The 19,297-nt window shown below is 41.1% G+C and overlaps 1 protein-coding gene across 1 annotated transcript in view; it reads left to right on the top strand.

The window, feature by feature from the left end:
* The window catches only part of EZR (ezrin), a 211,206-nt gene extending 192,604 nt beyond the window's left edge, over positions 1-18,602 (top strand). Inside the window, exons 13-14 of the mRNA XM_078649129.1 lie at positions 12,497-12,763; positions 17,088-18,602. Of these exons, the coding sequence (XP_078505255.1) occupies positions 12,497-12,763; positions 17,088-17,252 (432 nt within the window). The 3' untranslated portion in view covers positions 17,253-18,602. The remainder of the gene's footprint in view (positions 1-12,496; positions 12,764-17,087) is intronic.
* Positions 18,603-19,297: the final 695 nt, after the last annotated feature.

Here is a 19,297-nt window from a genome sequence, read left to right as displayed (position 1 = left end):
TAAAAGTATACAGCAAGTGTTGGAGCCCATTGGCTGTGTGCGATAGCAGCACTGCATCATCGGCGTACATTAATATGGGCACGGACCGCTCCCGTATCCCTGGCAAATACTTTCCCCTACTCTGTAAAATAAAATCCAGTGAATTAATGTAAAGAAGGAAAGGGGCTAGGATGCTCTCTTGCCTGACCCCTTTAGCCAATTAAAAGCAGGAAGTGCATTCGCCTGCGCTTCTATAACATACCTGGGCAGTGGTATCCTAATGCAAGTGTTTTAGTAATTCCACCAGGCCAACCTCCATCCCCTCCTGAAGCATGAGGTCCCACAACCGTCCCCTGCTCACTAAATCAAACGCACTGAACAAGTCCGATAAAATGCCTTTCTTGGCTTTTGCAGAGTTCTCAAATATCAGGAGACGGTTGAGGGACTGTTCATCCGTGCCGACAACTGGGCGGAACCCATATTCTACCTCAGAAAGGAAACCACTGTCTTCCGCCTAAACCTAGAGTTTCTTGGGAATTACCATGGCCAGAATTTTGACAGAGGAGTCCAACAGAGAAAGGGGGTGGTAACATGTTGGATCACCTCTTTTACCCTTTTTGAAGTTTTTGCACAATGATTAATTTTTTCCATGAGCTGGGTATCTCTGCGTGCAATGCAGCTCCAAACACATTGGCTAACAATAGAGCCAAAATGGGAATATTATGGCGAAAACATCAATTGTAACCTCATCTGGGCCGGCAGCTTTACCCTGGATGCTCTTTTTAATTGCAGACGCGACGTCACTCATGTCGATGTAAAAGGCGGGTCAGGGGAATTGGAGAGGGAGATGGTGTTCCAGAGGGAACAACAGTAGGGCTCCCCTCGGATGGGTCCTCAAGAATGCGAGAAAAGTAAGTCAGCCAATTGTCCAAAGACACGTGGCAAGCAATAGTTGGAACATTACTATCTGTAAAAAAGGGACGATTAATCACCTTCCAGAAGAGTTTTACGTCTCTCAGGGCAGTAGCCTTTGAGGAACTCTTCCTAAGCCCTCTCTCTGATTTCTATCCTTCATAGTTTGAATATCTTTTTATAATAACTTCTGGCTGATCTAATTTCTTTGATGTTTCTAATTGAAGAATTGGTTGTCAATTCCAGTTTTTTTAAAGCTGCAGTTCATGCATGGTTGAACCAGCGACTTGGTGGAGTGTTGAGTTTCTTAGTGACCAATAGTGATGACATAAAGGAACACACAGTATTAAATTTACCCAGTTACAAATGGGGACCAACTAATTCGGAAAGGCACTGTTACACATCCTCATATTTTCCTCTTACAATGGCGGCAATTTTTTTTCCCGGGTTCACATTTTCCCATTTCTATTGAATCCCTTAATTGTTTGAGTAATACAGTTTTGTAGAGTTAGCGTGACGGGTACATGGGTAATTCTGTCGGGACGAGATCTGCAAATAGAGACTGGGTTGTGATCACTCAAATTTGAAGATAGAATAATGGAGTCAGACACCAATGGGGCAAAGGTGATAGAAAATAGATTAAAATCCATGGACTAGCCAACCCCACAACCTGTAAAAGTGGGGAACGAAATTAAGGCATTTTCAATAAGGTCTACGCTGAATAATAAATTGGGCTTAAGAATGACAAAATTCAGAGCATCTCCATATGAACTATGAAGGAAGTGAGATGGGTCGACCCACCGCTGGTTTGTGAGACCACAAACACTGTTCCAGGGGAAGGGGCATTTCCAGAAGTTCAAATCACCTGCCCAAATATTGGATACCCTCCCCGGGCAACACTCCATAAAATTTGAAATAACACAATCGAGTTCCCAAATTAGATCGATTGGCTAGTTGACAAAAATATAAAAATAATAATTAATCAAAAGCAGGGTAAATATACCAGACGAACGGAAAACAGGTTTGATACCAAGGAGTACATTTCTAAACATCTAGCTTTAAGGATTCCAGTTTTAAGGAAATACACACTCCCAACTCACCCTTGGAACGGCCTGATATAGATGGTGTGGCGGGGACACAAAAACACTGATAACAATTGACAAAGAAACTGCTTGTGGCCCATATTTCAACACAGCACATCATAATGATTGATTTCTAACTAATTCCTATTATGCAGTGAATTGGTAATGCCAGCAACATTCCACGATAATCGTCTCAGCCCCCCCTGTCTGGCAGACACAAGGTTTTGTGCCATGTTACCAGAAGAGTCGATAGTAGGGACGTGGTCAGATTGGTCTAGTTCATAAGTCTGCTTCAGAGACAGGGAGGATTAATTACCACAAGCATTGGCACTAAGTCAATCATTATCCAAAAGACTCAACAGTGGAGCAAATTGATTCTTATGCGAGAATAAGGGAGTGACATTGTTGAGGTAACCAGCAACATTCCCCATAGGCCTCCTTAGATGGGACAATGGGCCAAGTAGGCGATAAAAGTATCCAAGTGGTAAGGCACAAATTCCACTAGAGTCAGGAGGTACAATTTCCAAATATTGCAAGAGGCGACCCACCAGCCATGGGCACTTGAAATTGAGAACCAGACAGTCACCATGAATCTGTTTTGTGGCATAACCAACCCACCCGACTCTACAGACCCATATTATCTCATCCATCAGGTCAGAACCTATCCAGTGCGTAGTTCTACATTTAAGAGAAAACCAGTCTTCAGGTTTGTTAGAAAGGGGAGGCACAGCAGTTAGAATGATGACATAAGGGGTGCAATCTGGTGGCAATTAGAGGCAGTCAGCAATGTAATCATCCATGGAAACTGAGCCACAGGGGCTAGCCTGTTTTTGGGCTTTCTTTGGTCTAGATCCCGATGGGCTGTCAGTGGGAATAGGAATTGCAGGGAATATTGTTTGTTGATGTCCCACTGAAGACACTAAAGGTGCTGGAAAATGAGCTGATGTTGGTAAACCAGGAGTAGTAGTTGCAGGCAGATGAGCAGTAACAAGTGGTGCTTCTTGCAGGGAAGTTAACTGGGGGTGTTTCCCATAAAGGTCATGCAAAGCTTGGGTTTTATCAGTTAGTGTCTTCAAAACAGTCATTATGGAAGACTGCAGCTCTTTAAACAATGTTTCCATCTTATTCCCAATAGTTTGGCACATACTATGAATAGCTGCATTATACCCACAGTCCCCTATCGTGCGGAGAGGTGGGATGCTTGAAGATGGTATATTTTTATGAACTGGCTTATTGGGCCTGACTTCGCGTTTACTTGACTTTCCTTTGTTTCGTTTGCGCTTGGTGGGTGGCGGTTGTGAAGCATTGGGGGTAGAACTTGTAGGGCAAATTGCTGTTGAGCCATGAATATCAACTCGCACAACACCTGAATTAGCATTGGGAATATTGTGCGCAACTGCAGATTGAGGCTGAGTTCCTATGGATGGATCTGTTGGAAAAGCATTCCCCTCAGTTGCGGGGCTTGAGAAAAAATTAGAAGAAACATTAAACCGTTTCTTCACAGCGTCTATATGGGATTCAGCAAGTTCAAGTTACCATAGAAATCGCTCCCATTGCACTGGAAAGATAGGATTTTATAATGGGTGAGTGAGTGGCTACGTTTGAGCTAGGCTTCATTGGCAGAGGTTTTTTTTTCCTGCCTATGCCTAAGTTATATTAACAAAGGGACTTCAAATAGAACAAGCTGTGAGTCTTCCTTGGATGATGAATGGGCAGAGCCAAGAGGGTGGATCTGGCTTTGAACGACCACGGACAGGCCCACCCTTGGTCCGGGCTTAAGCCAGGCGCGTCACTTGCCGCGGGATAGCAGCGGGCTTCTATAGCGTTTGGATGAAAAGTAGATGCAGGTGCAGGTGCAGTGCTCCAGAAGAGATTCTGGGACTCTCAGTCCCCAGCAGCTGCTCAGCGACTCTCCCCACGACTTCTCCCAGCAAAGTTCAAAGTAGAGGAGAATGGACTCACGGCACTCCGCTGTAAAATGTAGTTGAAACGAGCCCCAAGGTAGCAGGCAGACCGATGAGCAGCCCCCTCAGTGCAGGACAGCGGCACGCTTTTATAGCACTTGGATGACAACTGGATGCAGAAGCAGTGCCCCAGAAGGGATTCTGGGACTCTCAGTCCCCAGCAGCTGCTCAGCGACTCTCCCCACGGCTTCTCCCAGAAAAGTTCAAAGTAGAGGAGAACGGATTCATGGCACTCCGCTGTAAAATGAAGTTAAAACAAGCCCACACAGTCAATCATATAAATTATCGACAATCACATAAAATACAGACAAAGTGCATAAAAGTTTGATATTCAAGAAAGAGAACAGGACATTAGTGCCAATTTAAATACTCTCTATAGCATGGAGAGCCAACCATCAAATGTTCTCTATTCCCCAATTATACGCCTGCATTTTACTACTGATGCAATAAACCTATAGCAAGCAACCCGAACTTCATTAGTTTGCAATAACTGCAAATATTTCATGAACTCTTTCCAATGCCCAATGCCTAAATATCTCAGGAGTGGTTTTAATATCTGTGTTCATTGGACCTTGTAGAGGTCACAAAAAGTATCTCGCGTATTTGTGTTTGCTGAGAAATTGCATTGCATGGCACATGATCAAATCTTTGCCAGCATATACATTGGAGGGATAGGACACCAATAAATGTGTTAACCCGATCCTAAATCTTATTAAATAAAATATTTGCTGGTGTGTCGCCTTCAACAAATACGGTTTTGTGCCAGAGTTTGTACATAAGGGGAGGTATAACACCACCATCCTCTGCCTCAAGTCGCCCTCATGTCTCACAGCTACAATAGATTTTAATAATTCATTTTTTACTGCTAATCTCACTGAGCGAGCAATGTCGGTCGGGCTAGTGAAGAGTTCAATTCTATTGATTGCTTGTAACTCGATTTAATATATGACAACCATTTAATTTTGTTGACTCCTGCAAGGTTCATACAGCCAGAAGTGACTTTAACACTGCTTCTGGTCTAGACCAGTCTGAGAGCCATAACATGAGGGGTGCCAATCTTATAATGTCTCGCAGATACCATAGCCCCAATTCCATATGCACTATCACAGAGTGGACAGTAGGCGGGTGTGATAATAACCTGCGCAAACATTTATTTTTGCTAACTTGGAGCAAGGTGTTGTCAGTGTATCCCTAAACCCCAGCTCCATAAGTTCCTATTGTTACGGGTCTGCCTTTATATAAAGTAGTAACCGTGCTAAAGGCATAGAACCCAGCTTTGCAGAGAATTTAAACACAGAGGCTGTAGCTTGTTCAAATTGAATTACTCTCACCTTTCCCAAATGTTTCCATGTACTTGAGCTATCAAATGATATCCCAAGATAATTTAAAATTGGTACATATTTAATGGGCATGTCATCGATATAAAACGGAGTTGCCCTACTCCGAGGACAACCACAAATCATGGCAAAGGATTTCGTTTTATTAGTGGAGAGGCCTAAACCAGACTTAAAAACAACAAAGGAGTCTAAAAGCTTCTGCAGACTCCTCCCCGTTCTTGCCATGCGCACACAGTCGTCTGCGTACATTAAGACTGATAACTGCCGAGACCCCATCCTTGGAGGATCTACTGCTCCATCCATCAGGGCACCATTTAGATAATTGATATAAAGGCTAAAAAGGTACATGAAAAAGACATCACAATTGATGGACAGAATGCAGAACAAATCAAAACATTCACCCCTAGTAAAGAGATCTGGGTTAAATCCATCATTCTTTTGCTCACCATGACACTCCAGTTTAGACCTGGCCATATGCAAATCAGCTTTGACCCTGTGCCTCATGGGAACAGTCCAGCCCGAACTGCTAAGCCAGGTCCTCCCTGGACCAGACACCGGTCCTAGGATGCTTGCTTCCTGTCCAGGGAGGGCCTGGCCTGGCAGTTCAGGCTGGACTGTTCCCATTGGGCGCAGGGTCAAGACAGATTTACATATGGCTGGGTCCAAACTGGAATGGCATAGTGAGCAACAAAATGATGGATTTAGGCCCATTCTCTGTACTGGGGTGAATGTGTGACATTGTTCTGCATTCTGTCCATCAATAGTTCTTTTTCAAAAGGAATATGGCCAGCATACAACCTTGTCTGACCCCCTTCCTAATTCTTATATGGGGTGTACACTCACCATTTATACCATACCTGATGCTACCTTCTATGTCTGCATGCAGCTGGGAAAGAAGATGACTACATTTTGGGTTGGCACCTTTTTCTATTAATATATTCCAAAGCTTTTCCCTTGAGACATTGTCAAAAGCTACACTTAAATCCCTAAATGCAAAAAAAAGACATCCCTCTTTGGCAGTCATTGACTTGCTGATAATTAAATGCTTATTTAGGCACTGTTCAACAGTGCCTAATCCCCTTCGAAAGCTATTTTGTGACATAGTTAAAATGTGCTTCTCATTTGCCCATGTTTCAAGATGATCCAGCAAAATTTTACCCAACACTTTTGCCATAGAATCAATTAACGATATGAGTCAATAACATTGGGGGTCACTTCTATCCACCTTTTTTAAAATCGGTGCAATAATTGCCCTAGACCAGGTCTTGGGAGGGCTAGCACATACAGCACTTTGGTATACATTCACCAATACTGGGGCCCATAATGCAGGGTTGTCTTTAAACAGGTCCGCTGGAACCCATCCAGTCCCGGCGTTTTATTCCTGGGGCATCTTTTCAAAGCGGAGATAAACTCTCCAAGGGAGATGGACAATCCCCCTTGTGTTCTACGTTTGTGATGTTGATTACAGAGTAATCTCACTCATTTGTGTCATACAACTTTGCAAAATGTTCACCCCAAAGATGCTCCTGAATGGGCGTGGCTGTGTTGGTCAAGGAGCAATTTGTGAAAAAAGGAGCAATAACTACCTTCTAGAATTGCGTCATATTGTTTGTAGTCCCTATCTCAGTTTCAATGGTACCTCACAATCTAGACCACAAACCTTTTGCAGACAAGAAAACCAAAAACCATTAAGTGTCTTCTAAACTTGTCTCAATATCTGTCTATCCCGGGATCTTAGGTCACGCCGAACCTGATAACGCTTCAACTTCTTAAAACTATAAATGCCTTCATCAAACATTTATTTCTCATACTCCAAATGACTTTTTTCAATGACACAACAATAATCACAAATCATAACGCATCACCCTATTAATACACCTTCAAAACAGCAACTACCGTCTAAACTGCCTTTGAAAATCACACCGTCAATCCTCAAGTTCTGGGCATTGGGCTTTAGGACTCTGGCAATTATTTATAGCTCCCTTTGTCAAGACATAAAATGTCACTCTGCTAGCAGTGTTTGCTAGAGTGGAAACCTATTTTAAATTGAATGGTTTAGCATCTCTGTCTCACACCAAAAAGAGTAGATCACCGCTCTAAATTAACACAAGTGAATTTCCTCTCAATTCTCTGTGACAGATCTTTGCCGTTTATGAGAGGATCAATAGCTATACCTCACAATATCAACAATCCCAATAATACTTTAAAGTTCAGTCAATAAAGAATGGTTTTGATCAGTTGTAGGGGTTTTATTATCGTTAGTAGTTTATTAGATTTTTCTTTTTATTTTATTAAAGTCATCAATCAATTTACAGAATTGATAGTAAAAATAAAATGATTGGTTAGAACAGATCATCAATAAAAAAGGGGGGAAAATGGGTGTTAGCAAGAAACAATGAAGGGTTCAAGTTTGATAGGAGTGAAAGTGGGCGGAAAGCTCAAGATCAATTAGTCATAATTAGCTTAACTTCCTATAAAGGGAGGTTCACACAGCAAAACAACCATGCAGCAGCTGTAGTCAACCACAGGTTCCGGTAGGGGTGCAAATCAGCACTGAGCCAACAGCATAATGCCACTAGCATTCAGTTTCAATGCAGGCAAATGGTATAGACAAGCGTTAATGAAGGGCAATAGCAAAAGGCGTAAAGTCTGGGAGGATCTGGGGTAACCTACTCTAGGAACACAAATTGATATAAATAGCTGAAAATCATGTTGCAATACTTCGGTATCGTCTTATTTTCTCCAGCCTATAGGATGTTGAGTCTTCTTGAAAACCATCTCGTTCTGTTCTTTCCCATGTTCTTTCTTATCAACCTTACAAAGGATCACCTGGAAATGTGAAACAAACTTTTAAACTAGGACTAGGTATGAGGCCTTTCGATTCTCAGACCGCCTTTCCCATGGGCATGAGCATATTGTAATCTTCTAACAGAGTTACACTGAACAATAGACTTATGTAAAACAAAACAGTTTTGGCAATGAATATTATTCAGCACCACATTTCTTCATTATAAATAAAAAAGGAAACTTCTTAAACTATACATTTTTTATTCATTAGCCCAAACATTTCAAAACGTTATTGTTAATCACATATATACTCTAATGCACTATGGTGTGATGCTTTACAAAAACGAATTACATGTCAACTATCAAATATTTTGTGCACATCTCTGCACATTCAGCTTTGCTGCTATAATAATGAAGCTTGCTTTAAAGTTGTGAGGTCTTGCACCAATAGGTATAAATGTGTACTACAAAAGTGCACATTTTAATGTCATGTCAGTACAAAATAAGTTGCATGTTAATATTGCATATGCCTCCTTTACTATATCAATTTTATATGTTAATAAATAGCCCTTCCATAGGTCAAGAGAAGACAACATTGTTACAAGTGATGTAAAGCAAGATTTTCCTATTTTAAATGCCACAGAAATCTTTGCTTTCTGGCCCTACCAAAAGTGCTGAACAGAATTAACTCAAACTTGGCATGGAGATATAATTTTACTCACTGGAGTTCATTTGTGTGGTTTAGTGTAAAAACGTTTCAGATATTTATGTTACAGAAAGGAGTTGGATGGCCTTAGAAGGTGTTTTCTATATTTTTACATTTGGGTTGCAGAACAGTTCAAGAACCATTGGGTTCCATGACAGATTATGAATTAGAAAATACATCTGCTTTATGAAGCTGTTGTGCCCATGATACATTTGATTCTCCAATAGTTCTAACACCATTCCAGAACCAGCACTATAACTTTTATCTCATGCCATTATTACATGATACAGACAGTAAAAGAACTATTCTCAGATGTATATCATAAAAAAATGGGGTCCAAGGTAGGCCTGGGCGTAGGACTACGCTACGTTCGCGTAGTTTGCGCAACTACGCGCTACGTGAATTGCATGTAGCACAGTGCAAAAACGGGTAGCATAGCAGGTATTTTTTGCTTGCTCGCTGTCCTCAACATCCAGTTGGCGACCGCGAACGAGCAAAAGAACATCCCGGTGAGACTTTTTCCTCATTTGCGATCAGCAACATCAAGTTGCCGATCGCGAGCGTGGAAAACAAACCTCCCAGTGAGATTCTTAACGCGGGGAGGTCAGGTTTCTCATTGCAAGTGGTCGCGTATGCTCGCGACCGCTCACAATGAGAAATTACCAGTCCGTGTTGAGAAAGCTGCAGCTCGAGTACAAATCTACTTGTGTGGCAGAAAATGACCGCTTACACTGTGCAAGATGCGGTTTGCACTGATTGCACAGTGCGGACAAGCATCCAGCACTGTGCAATCAGTGCAAACAGCATTTTGCACAGTGCACTACGCAGTTCGCGTAGCGCTACTACGTGAACAACGCCCAGGGTTAGTCCAAGGGAGAGTATGCAGGCCATCCCTTAAAACCCCTGAGGGAACATTAAACAATTCAAAAACATGAAATATGCAATTTACTACCAACAAAAAAATATTGCATCTCTACATAATGTTTGAGATGAAAAAAAATATTTTTGAACTTAAAAAATCATTAATATAAGAAGAACAAAAGCACAAGGAACTAAGTAAAAGGTGATTACATTAATGCATTCAAAGGCCCTAGCATAAGTGTTTGCACGTAGAGCTTGCTGGAAAGAGCCTTCAGCTGCACATAGCAGGCTTTAGGACATGGTCACAGAGAGGGTTGTGTCACATTTGCACCACGCAATGTGGTACATTCGTGACGCAAACCTCTAAGTCAGATTTTTGAAGCCGCACAAAGCCACTTTGAGTGGCTCCAAAAATCTGGAATAATGCAAAATAGCACAAATCGATGTGTTCCATTAATCTGCACTTTAACCGCGTTCTATGGGTGATTTGTGGGTATTCCCACACAAGTCCCATGATTTTTGACAAATTCTCAGATTTATAAGACTTTGTTCTTGTTTTTTCCTCTTTCTATGTGTGCTGCATTCTGCAGTACACATAAAAAGAGGGAAAAGGCTCTCAAGATTGTTTTTGTGCAGAAAGGTGTCCCTTCCTGCACAAAACCAATCCTTTACGCAACCCATTCACCCTTGCACCATGGTGCAAGGGTACCTGTGTTTGCGCTAGGCAGCCCATTGTGTACCAGCACAGGGTGAAGTCAGGAATGTGCCGTATGCATTAATTATGGCGTATTCCTGCGCTTTCCCAGTGACGCAGTGCAGCACAGCAAGGTGACTTGTTGCACTGACCTGCGCCACTTTTTCATAAATTTGCCCCAGAGTGTTTGTCGAAGGCTTTGCCCTGTGGCCACGACCCAAGGTGGTGTGCTGCAGGGTCTGGGGTCAAGAGGGCTCAGTGCAGAGCTTATGGTGCATGGCCCAAAAAACTGAAAAGATTTACACAGTGGAACCTGTTGTGGCATGACTTATCCGTTTTCAAGCCATTTTTGGTATATATCAGTCTAGTGGTATGAGCTCTGGCAAGGAGCATACTTTAACATGGGATTTCATGTACACACCTTCAGACTAGTTATTTTACGGAGTAATATTTGAATCCCATAACCAACAAATGACAATGTTGGGCCAAAGCACCAGATGTAAACAGACAGGTTCTCTGACAAATTTAGTGCAGATGTGTTGACCAGCTCAAAAATAAACCCAGGCATATTGTTACGTTGACACAATCCCAAGTCATATCCATCTTTTTGCATTACACTTGTTACACGAATTTCCTGCAACTACTCTATTACACCCCATTGTGTAAATTGAAGTGTGTTTGGGTAAAAAAACCTATAGAGGAATCACAGGTACGATGCAGATGAACAGAACGCGAGTATCTGTTGATCGTGGCACTTGTGGGGGGTTTTTTGTGCTAATTTTTAGCGCAAAATATGTCCTCGAGCTCACTGCAAAAATATAAATCTATATGCCAGATTTGCATTTCTCGTAATTTTGCATCATTTTCCAGCATTTTGAGTAATTATGCGAACGAAAATGAATCGAATTGTACACAGTGCTCAAAATGTATTCTAGAAAAACAAATGTTGCTAATAATTCTTCACCTCAACCTTTACCACAGTCATCATCACTTCTCTGTAGTATATAGATCGTACTCTCCTTTAATACTCTAAGTTTAAAACTGAGAACCTATGTAAAACTCAAATGAATGGAATAACTTCAACAGGAGAATGAAAAGACCAAACATTTAAAAGGGTCATTATATGTAGTTCTAGTCACTTGTCATTTTCTCAATGTAATTGACTATCCTTATCCATTCTGTTCTGTTTATTTTACAACGGGGTGATTTAGTCCTTGTTTTCCATTCTCACACTGCTTAATCCGATTTTCTGGATCTCCTCCCCACCCTAATCCTTCATTCCCATGTGTCATCTCACCACTGTTCTGTATCCCTCTCCACCATACCAGTCACTGTGTAGTAATCGGACGGTGATCACACACAAGTCATCTGTCAACAGGGCTGGCACTCTAACATGGCACACCCACACATCTGCCTAGATGGAAAAAAATATTTCATCCAATAAAAATCATTTTATCCCAGACTAATTGCTCTGTTGTCAAGTTGCCTGCTTCTCAAAGAACATCTAAAAGCGATATCACCACAGCGAAGTAATACCATTATATGACTCTAAACAGCAGCTTTCTGCCTGCTGTAACTCAGTAAATAAAATGTGCGGCATGATTTTTGTAGGAAAAAAAGTCATAATTATTTATGCTATCCCTTACTTTTTACATGTAAAGCCTTTACCTTCATTTTATTTACTGAGTGACACTAATTGTGCCAACTAGGTGACATGTTTCTTAATGTTTTCAATTGAGTGAGTTCTAAGCTACTTTATTCCTCAAAGCGTTATAGAGACATATATGATTTACAACAGTCGAAATAGATTTTTTGGGAGATGTGTCAAGGTGTAGTTGGGCTTTTTCACTTAGGAAAATGAAAGCTCTGGGCTGGCCCTGTGTGTGTAATGTCATCAGAAAAGACACTTTACATTTGTTTTTCTTCTAATTTACTAACCTTTGGGTATATGAGAAATAACGTCTGTTTTGTTGTAAAATATTTTCGCAGGAAATTCTCTGCAAATCACTTTTCATATTTAATTTTCCTAAACAAGGTCAGTGTGCCCGATCTATTGTATTTATTAGGGGTCAATGCTCCCTTTATTGCCACAGAGTAAATTGTGACAGAGTTCTTCAGCACTGAGCATGTAAGAACCGTGTGAGTTCATTATATCCATTTGTTTTAATTTAAAGGCTCGAGAAGCCCAAGATGATCTGGTCAAAACCAGGGAGGAGCTACATATGGTAATGAGTGCACCGCCCCCACCGCCACCACCACCACCGCCACCAGTGTACGAGCCGGTGAAGGATAACTTCCATGTGAACATGTACGATGATGAAATGGAGTTCAACAACACCTACAGCGCAGAATTCACCAATGAAGGCATCTCAGACGACCGGAATGAGGAGCAGCGCATCACTGAGGCAGAGAAGAATGAACGTGTACAGAGGCAGCTGATGGTAAGAATTATACAAATATTTTATAGCGGTTACATAGAACTCTGTGTTCTATAGAAAATGCACATATTTTATGCTCATGGGTGCAATGGAAGTTTATGAAAGCGCACCAATGCGCATCCATCAAGGAAAGTGGTGTGTGAAATCATAGGGGCTTTTCAATTAAAACAAGCTAGTGGTGTGCTGAAATAACACAAACCAAGATATTACAGATGATGGACTCAGTGTGGCAGTCTGTGGACACCACTACTGAGTTAATATACGAAACAAGAGATGAGAAGCAAATAATATAAAAATTCACATAAATGTGCAGTCTAGACTGAATATGTAAGGTGGAAGCCATGGCTTCATTATTAACAAAGTAACGTGTCAGACAGAACTAGAGCCCAAAAGAATATTGAAAAGGATAAAATCCAAGAAAGCTGCAAAAGAAAATCAACGTAAAACTACGGGTATTCAAAATACCAAGCAATACATCGTCAGTAGACTCCCTTCTTGATACAGAGGTTTGACAATGTAACAAATTTGATTTGATTGTGGGAATTTATATAGTGCACAAATGCAGAGGGGCGTCTAGACACTCTGCGAAGGAGGATGCCAGTGTTCCAGTTGAAGATGGATTATGTTAATTTGAAAATAGCCATGTCTTTAGTAGCTTTCTGAATCCGAGCAAAGTTGATCAGCTTTTAATATTTATCGGAAAGGAGTTCCACAGTTTCACTGTACCCAGGACAAAGCTTTGTCCTCCCCAGCAAGCTTTTTTTAATTTTGGTGTCTGAAGGAGTTTGCTCTGTGCTGAGCTTAGGTGTCTAGGTGGATGGTACCAGGTGAGGTGTTGTTTCAAAAATGATGGTCCATTTCCGTGTACAGCTTTGTACACCAGACATGGGGATTTGAAATCTATTCTTTTCTTCATAGGAAGCCAGTGGAGTTTTTTCAAGCCTTCTGAGATGGACTGGAATTTGGGGATGTCCAGCAGCATTTTTGGCGGCCGCGTTGTGTGCTTGCTGAAGTTTGATCATGTGCTGTTTTTGAAGGCCTAAGTATAGGGCATTTCTGTAGTCCAGTCTAGCCATGGCTAGGACCATCACTAGTATTTTAGTGCTTCGGGGGGGATGAAGGTGCGTACTTTGTGGATGATTTTAATGTTAGAAACATCAAAGAGACGACTTTGTTGAACTGGTGTTGGTCACGATCGTGATCCCCTAGCATATACTAACACACAGTTGTATTCCTTGAATAGAGCCCAAGAGACTATTGTTTGCGATGGTAGGGAGGGTCTGCCTGCAAATTATACATCAGTATTGTGGAGGGTGGGTGACGGAGTGGAAGAGGTGTGGCACCACGGCCAGGGCAACTGACTCCGGTATTTGGGGATCACGGTTCGATCCCTGGTGCCGGCGGCAGATTAGCCCAGCACCATGTGACTCTGGTCAATAGCTTGCTTAATCTTCCCAACGGCCCCCAGCGCCTAGAGACCCTTAAGGGTGATTGTTTGCGCTTTACAAATGTGGATTATTATTATTATTATTACTGCACTGTAATCTTTTGTTTGGCCATGTTGGCCAACATGTAAATATGCCAACGAAATCCAATAAAATGTGTAACAAAAAAATAAAACGCCAAGCAATAACTACAGAATATGACAGAACAATAACATGGGCAAGACCTAGAGTGCAAGGTTCCTTGCGTGCTGCACGCAAGCTCCGTCTACTTTATTAAGGAAAAAGCCATCCATGCAGTTGGCTGTTATTAGGAAATGGTATCACCGGGGGCAGAACTGCAGTTGGTCTGTAGCATAATTTATACACATTACACTAATATTGGTTCAGTGCTACCCTTGGTTATTTTACTAAAAACACACCTAGTCCCCTTGGAAAACAGCGGGTCACTTTTCTTTGGAGGCTAGGGTGAGAGCCATTCACTCTTGTACACTGTCACAAATTTCTTGGTGTTCCCTTCATGAAAAATGTTCATTGGAACGCCCATAGGGGATAAGTCTGGCGACATGCAATGGTGGTGATAAAGAAGCTAATTAGACTTAAAGTACTTTTAGTTGGATTCTCTTCAGGCCTTATTACACAGGGCTTCCCTGGGTGAGCAATGGGTGTTTGCTTCTGTTTTTTCTGTGCCACAAGCACTGCTTTTTAAGGCTGATCACCTGGGTGTGTATTTTGCCCCTGCATGATCTCAGGTTGAGTGTTCAATAGGAAACCTTCTTTACCTCATGTTCTTTCCCACGAATGACCTAAATATACTATTAATTGAATTTAAAATGTTGCCATTGTGGAAAGCAGGCCGAATGGTGAAAAAACAATTTGCACAGCACATTCTACCAACCTCCATCCACGTCCACTTAGATTACATTTGTAAAACCATTTCAATTAAATCTATTGGTTCTGATTGTGAAGTGTGCATGAAAGAAAATAATTCAGTTTACCATAGTGAACTCTACATCAAGCATCACCAGTCACCAGATGATGCAATGGTCCATTCCTTCCTTAAACATTAGAAGCCAGAGTATGAGTCCTAAAGCTCATCTTGGCTGCTTTGGTGGTCTACGTGGCAGGTGTGAGGAACATTAACGAAGCCGTCTCAAAAGTGAACATTCTGACTTGACATGGTCTACAGAACTGGCACAAGGTTTCATTTTCCTGGCAGAGATCCACCCCTGCTAGATATACATTTGTGCATTCTGAAAAGAGCTGTACTATATACCTATCATTTGTTCCTGATCCTCATGATTCCCTTTGCTGTGCATTAGGGTCCACAACCTTGATTTTAAGATATGCGACTGTCTAACCAACTGATGCACATATTGTTCCTGTGACAACTCAGTTTACAAGTATGACCTTAATATTGTTTCTAACCTCTTGGGTTGTCAGGAGAATTGTGATAAGACAGATACTGAGCTAGTGAAGAGATGTACCATACTTTTACCCCACTTTGCTTCCAGGGTTCCAAAGTGAATGTCAAGAGTATGTACTTTACCAGTTTTGGAGCATACAGGGGCAATGCTGCCCTCATTTTGCAAGCAGGGAAACACTTTGAATACATGACATTGAGCCAGTTGTTCTTACTGAAGTGGTGGTTTTGCGGTAGCCTTTCAGGAAATAGAATGTGTGCATGATTCTATGACTAACTCACATGCAATTATTATTTCTTTCGACAGTTTTGCATCTTCAGATTGCATGCCATTACAAAAAAGCCTCCTGTGTATTCCTATCCTCTATGCATCTCCTATTTTTACCACAGTTTACTGGAAATCACATGCATGTTTGCCTTAATCCCTATTATTGTATTTCTGCACACTGTCAAAACGTATTTTCGAAGATCACTAACTATCCTTTAATAGTCATCCCCCTGTAACTTAACAAAAACTAGTATCATATATTAATACCACCAACCATTTGTATGAATTCATATACCCACTCTTACCCTAAAGACCACACATATCTCCGAATACTTTAATCTTCCACATGGAAACTAAAGTAAAAGCATGGAATGGCTTCCTTCAGAGAACAAGATTAGTCCCAATATCCACTGAAAAATCCACTAACCTTGGGTTTTTGAGCTGCGTACTGCCTAACTTAAAGCGTTTTATTTCCTTGCAAAGGTTAGTACAATATACATTTAATTACAATACTATACAATACAATACATAACCGACTTGGCTGGCACTAATATTAATACTATACACTCTACAGTCAGGCAACCGATTGTAGTTCATACAGGCAGCATAATATTTCCTTTGTGCTGCTTTACGCTTTTACTCTCACATATGATAAAAACTGCGATGAGTCATGTACATCTCCCAGTAGAGCACCAGTCTACAGCAATAAACCACACATCACTAACTCAACAGGCAGGGTATTCTGACAAAATATGCCATATGCCGCTGGCTGCGGAGGATGTAAATTCAGTCCATCACTGCAGGTTCCAAAAAGCTACAAGCTATGGCCACTTCTTGACATCTCACAATGACAGTAAGACATAGGATGCTAACAACAAAGTTCTGTCTTTACAGTTCTTAATTGCTAAGCGTTCCATTCCATAACCTGATAACCGCACCTTGATGGTCATCATACATGTCGTAGAAACACTTCCCACTTAGGGTCAAAACAAAAACTACACACTCAACACACACTGTACATGGTGTAGCATGCTACCCATGTAGCAAGTGCTTTAGCACCCCAGATGGGGTAGTAAGCGCTATATAAATATTGTAATAAAATAAATGTGAAATGTGGATTGAAAAATTCTGACTTTACTGCCTCCCAACTATTGACATGACTGTCCTGAGCATCTTTTACCCTTTGCTTTGCAGGCTTTGACTTCTGAGCTGTCCCAGGCCAGAGATGACACCAAGAAGACTCACAACGACATCCTCCACAATGAAAACACGCGAATGGGACGTGACAAATACAAGACACTGAGGCAGATCAGACAGGGAAATACCAAGCAAAGAATCGATGAGTTTGAAGCCATGTAAATTTGCCATGAAAGCAAGAGTCATGTGGGAGGCAGAACTTAACATGTGGACTTTGAGCGGTCACTATAAGAGAGAGTTTTTCTTAGCCAACCTTCACTGTTCCCTAAACCTTACTTGCTCCTGCTCCTGTCCGGCCTCACCTTTCTGAAACTCGCACCAGTTTTGTGATACCGCCACTTTCTCGGTTATGTTTGCCCTTTCGAAACAGTGTATAGGCTCTCGACTCTTCCGTTCATGTCTTAGTGCCAAAAGGCCTTATTTTATTCAGAGTTAAAGGAATTTATAATATCCATATTTGCAAGCACGATTTTTAAGTATGTTCAAACTTTAGTTGTAAAGTCGTCGCACAGGCGAGTATGAGAAGAATGATTTTAATAGGATCCACAGACATAAAGTTAAATAAAGTACTTCCTGGCCGCATATTGTGCCATACCTACTGGTAAACGTTCACCACGGATCATATCGAGAAGACTATCAGATCTGTGAGAGCGTTGATTTCAAGTTCGCAAGATGAGCATGCATGGCGCGTGCTTGGTTCTTAAGAAGTCCACCTGCAGTGCTTAAAGGGAACTTGTTGGTCAATGCATTAAAACCGGGGCTGGATTTTCTTGGTACCCTCCATGATAATAAACTTGCTGCGGTAATCACTCAGAACTTACCTGAGTTTCTTTGTCGCACCTTATTTGCAGTACTAACCTAGGTGTATATTCTGTCAGCCTCCCAGACACGTTATGTGTAATATAAGCCAGTATAATCACGGATCAGGTAGAAAATGTAGTATTTATGTATAAATATGAGTGATATAAATGGGTTATTACACTAGATAAAGGGAAATGCTGTTTGCTTTGTATATTTTGACATATTTACAGATTAATATTAAATAAATTTACCTATGTAAAATTTTCTTGTGTAATAAATTAGTATGGCGTACTGCAGAAGCAGTATTTGGCAAAGATTTCTACTATACAAACGAAAACTTGTAAGTAAAGTTGATTTGTTTTTTTACAATACTTTTAAAGGAAATGTAATACTTGCGTGGAGTTCTACACTCGCATCAGCTGATTTGTTTTCTAGCAATTTTATTAAGCAATGTTTATTAACATTTCAGACTCCAAGCATGAAGGGACTTTTTAATCCTGTTTGTATAGCCTTTTCTGCTTTCAGTTCTAGGAAGCACGTTTCTTTGGATTACTTTTAATTTTTCTAAACTTTTTTTAATCATTTTGGCGGAGTCTGACGGTTTCAGCTCCAGCCTGTACAACTTGTATACTGCTTTATGAAGAAAAAACCCTTCATGTTGTGCAATTCTTTGCAAAACCTTACATAAATAAAAGTTCTGTAAGGAAGCCATTCCGCATCTGAAGTGTAATTTCGACCTGTTTTTTCATGTAGTTTTTGCAAATGTTTCAGGGACATGCTTTGTCTAGTGCTTCTGAAATCTCCTGAACCCTTGGGCAGTGCTGGAACCCTCCCCCCCCCCCCTTCGTTTGGCAATAAAATGATCGGTCATTTTCGGTATTACAGTTCATTTTGGTTAATTAGCCCATATCGTTGTATATTCAGCGTCCTTTATCGTTACTTTAACATTGTGTGTATGTTGACGTTTGACGTAAAGCTACCAGTATTAACCAATTGTTGCAGCCATAATAAGAGTGTGCTGTATCCATGGAAAAGAAACACATCAGGATACCGTATTTTCGTAATATGTGTGTTATAACAATATAAATTACGTTATATCATTACCATAACGCTTTCTGTTAGAGGTTTGCATCTTGAAAACGTTGTAAATACATTAGATCGCGTTATAGTTTCCAATTCAATGCGATTATTGTTAGACATCAGAAGGGTGAACAGCAACAGATTACATTACTTAAAGTCAGATACATTATTATACATACGCACGGGGTGATCTGCCCATAATCGCAGGATATTAAGACAACTCCGGGAATTGATCCTGGTTCCCCAGTTCTAAATTAGGCAACCAAGGCCGACAAGCCACACCTCCTAAGCTTGCCCTCTGGACTACACTTGAGTATCATAATGTG

Source organism: Lissotriton helveticus, chromosome 6 (assembly GCF_964261635.1).
Source record: "Lissotriton helveticus chromosome 6, aLisHel1.1, whole genome shotgun sequence".
Taxonomy (NCBI): domain Eukaryota; kingdom Metazoa; phylum Chordata; class Amphibia; order Caudata; family Salamandridae; genus Lissotriton; species Lissotriton helveticus.
Note: the sequence above shows the minus strand (reverse complement) of the source record. Positions and strands in the feature narration are given on the sequence as shown.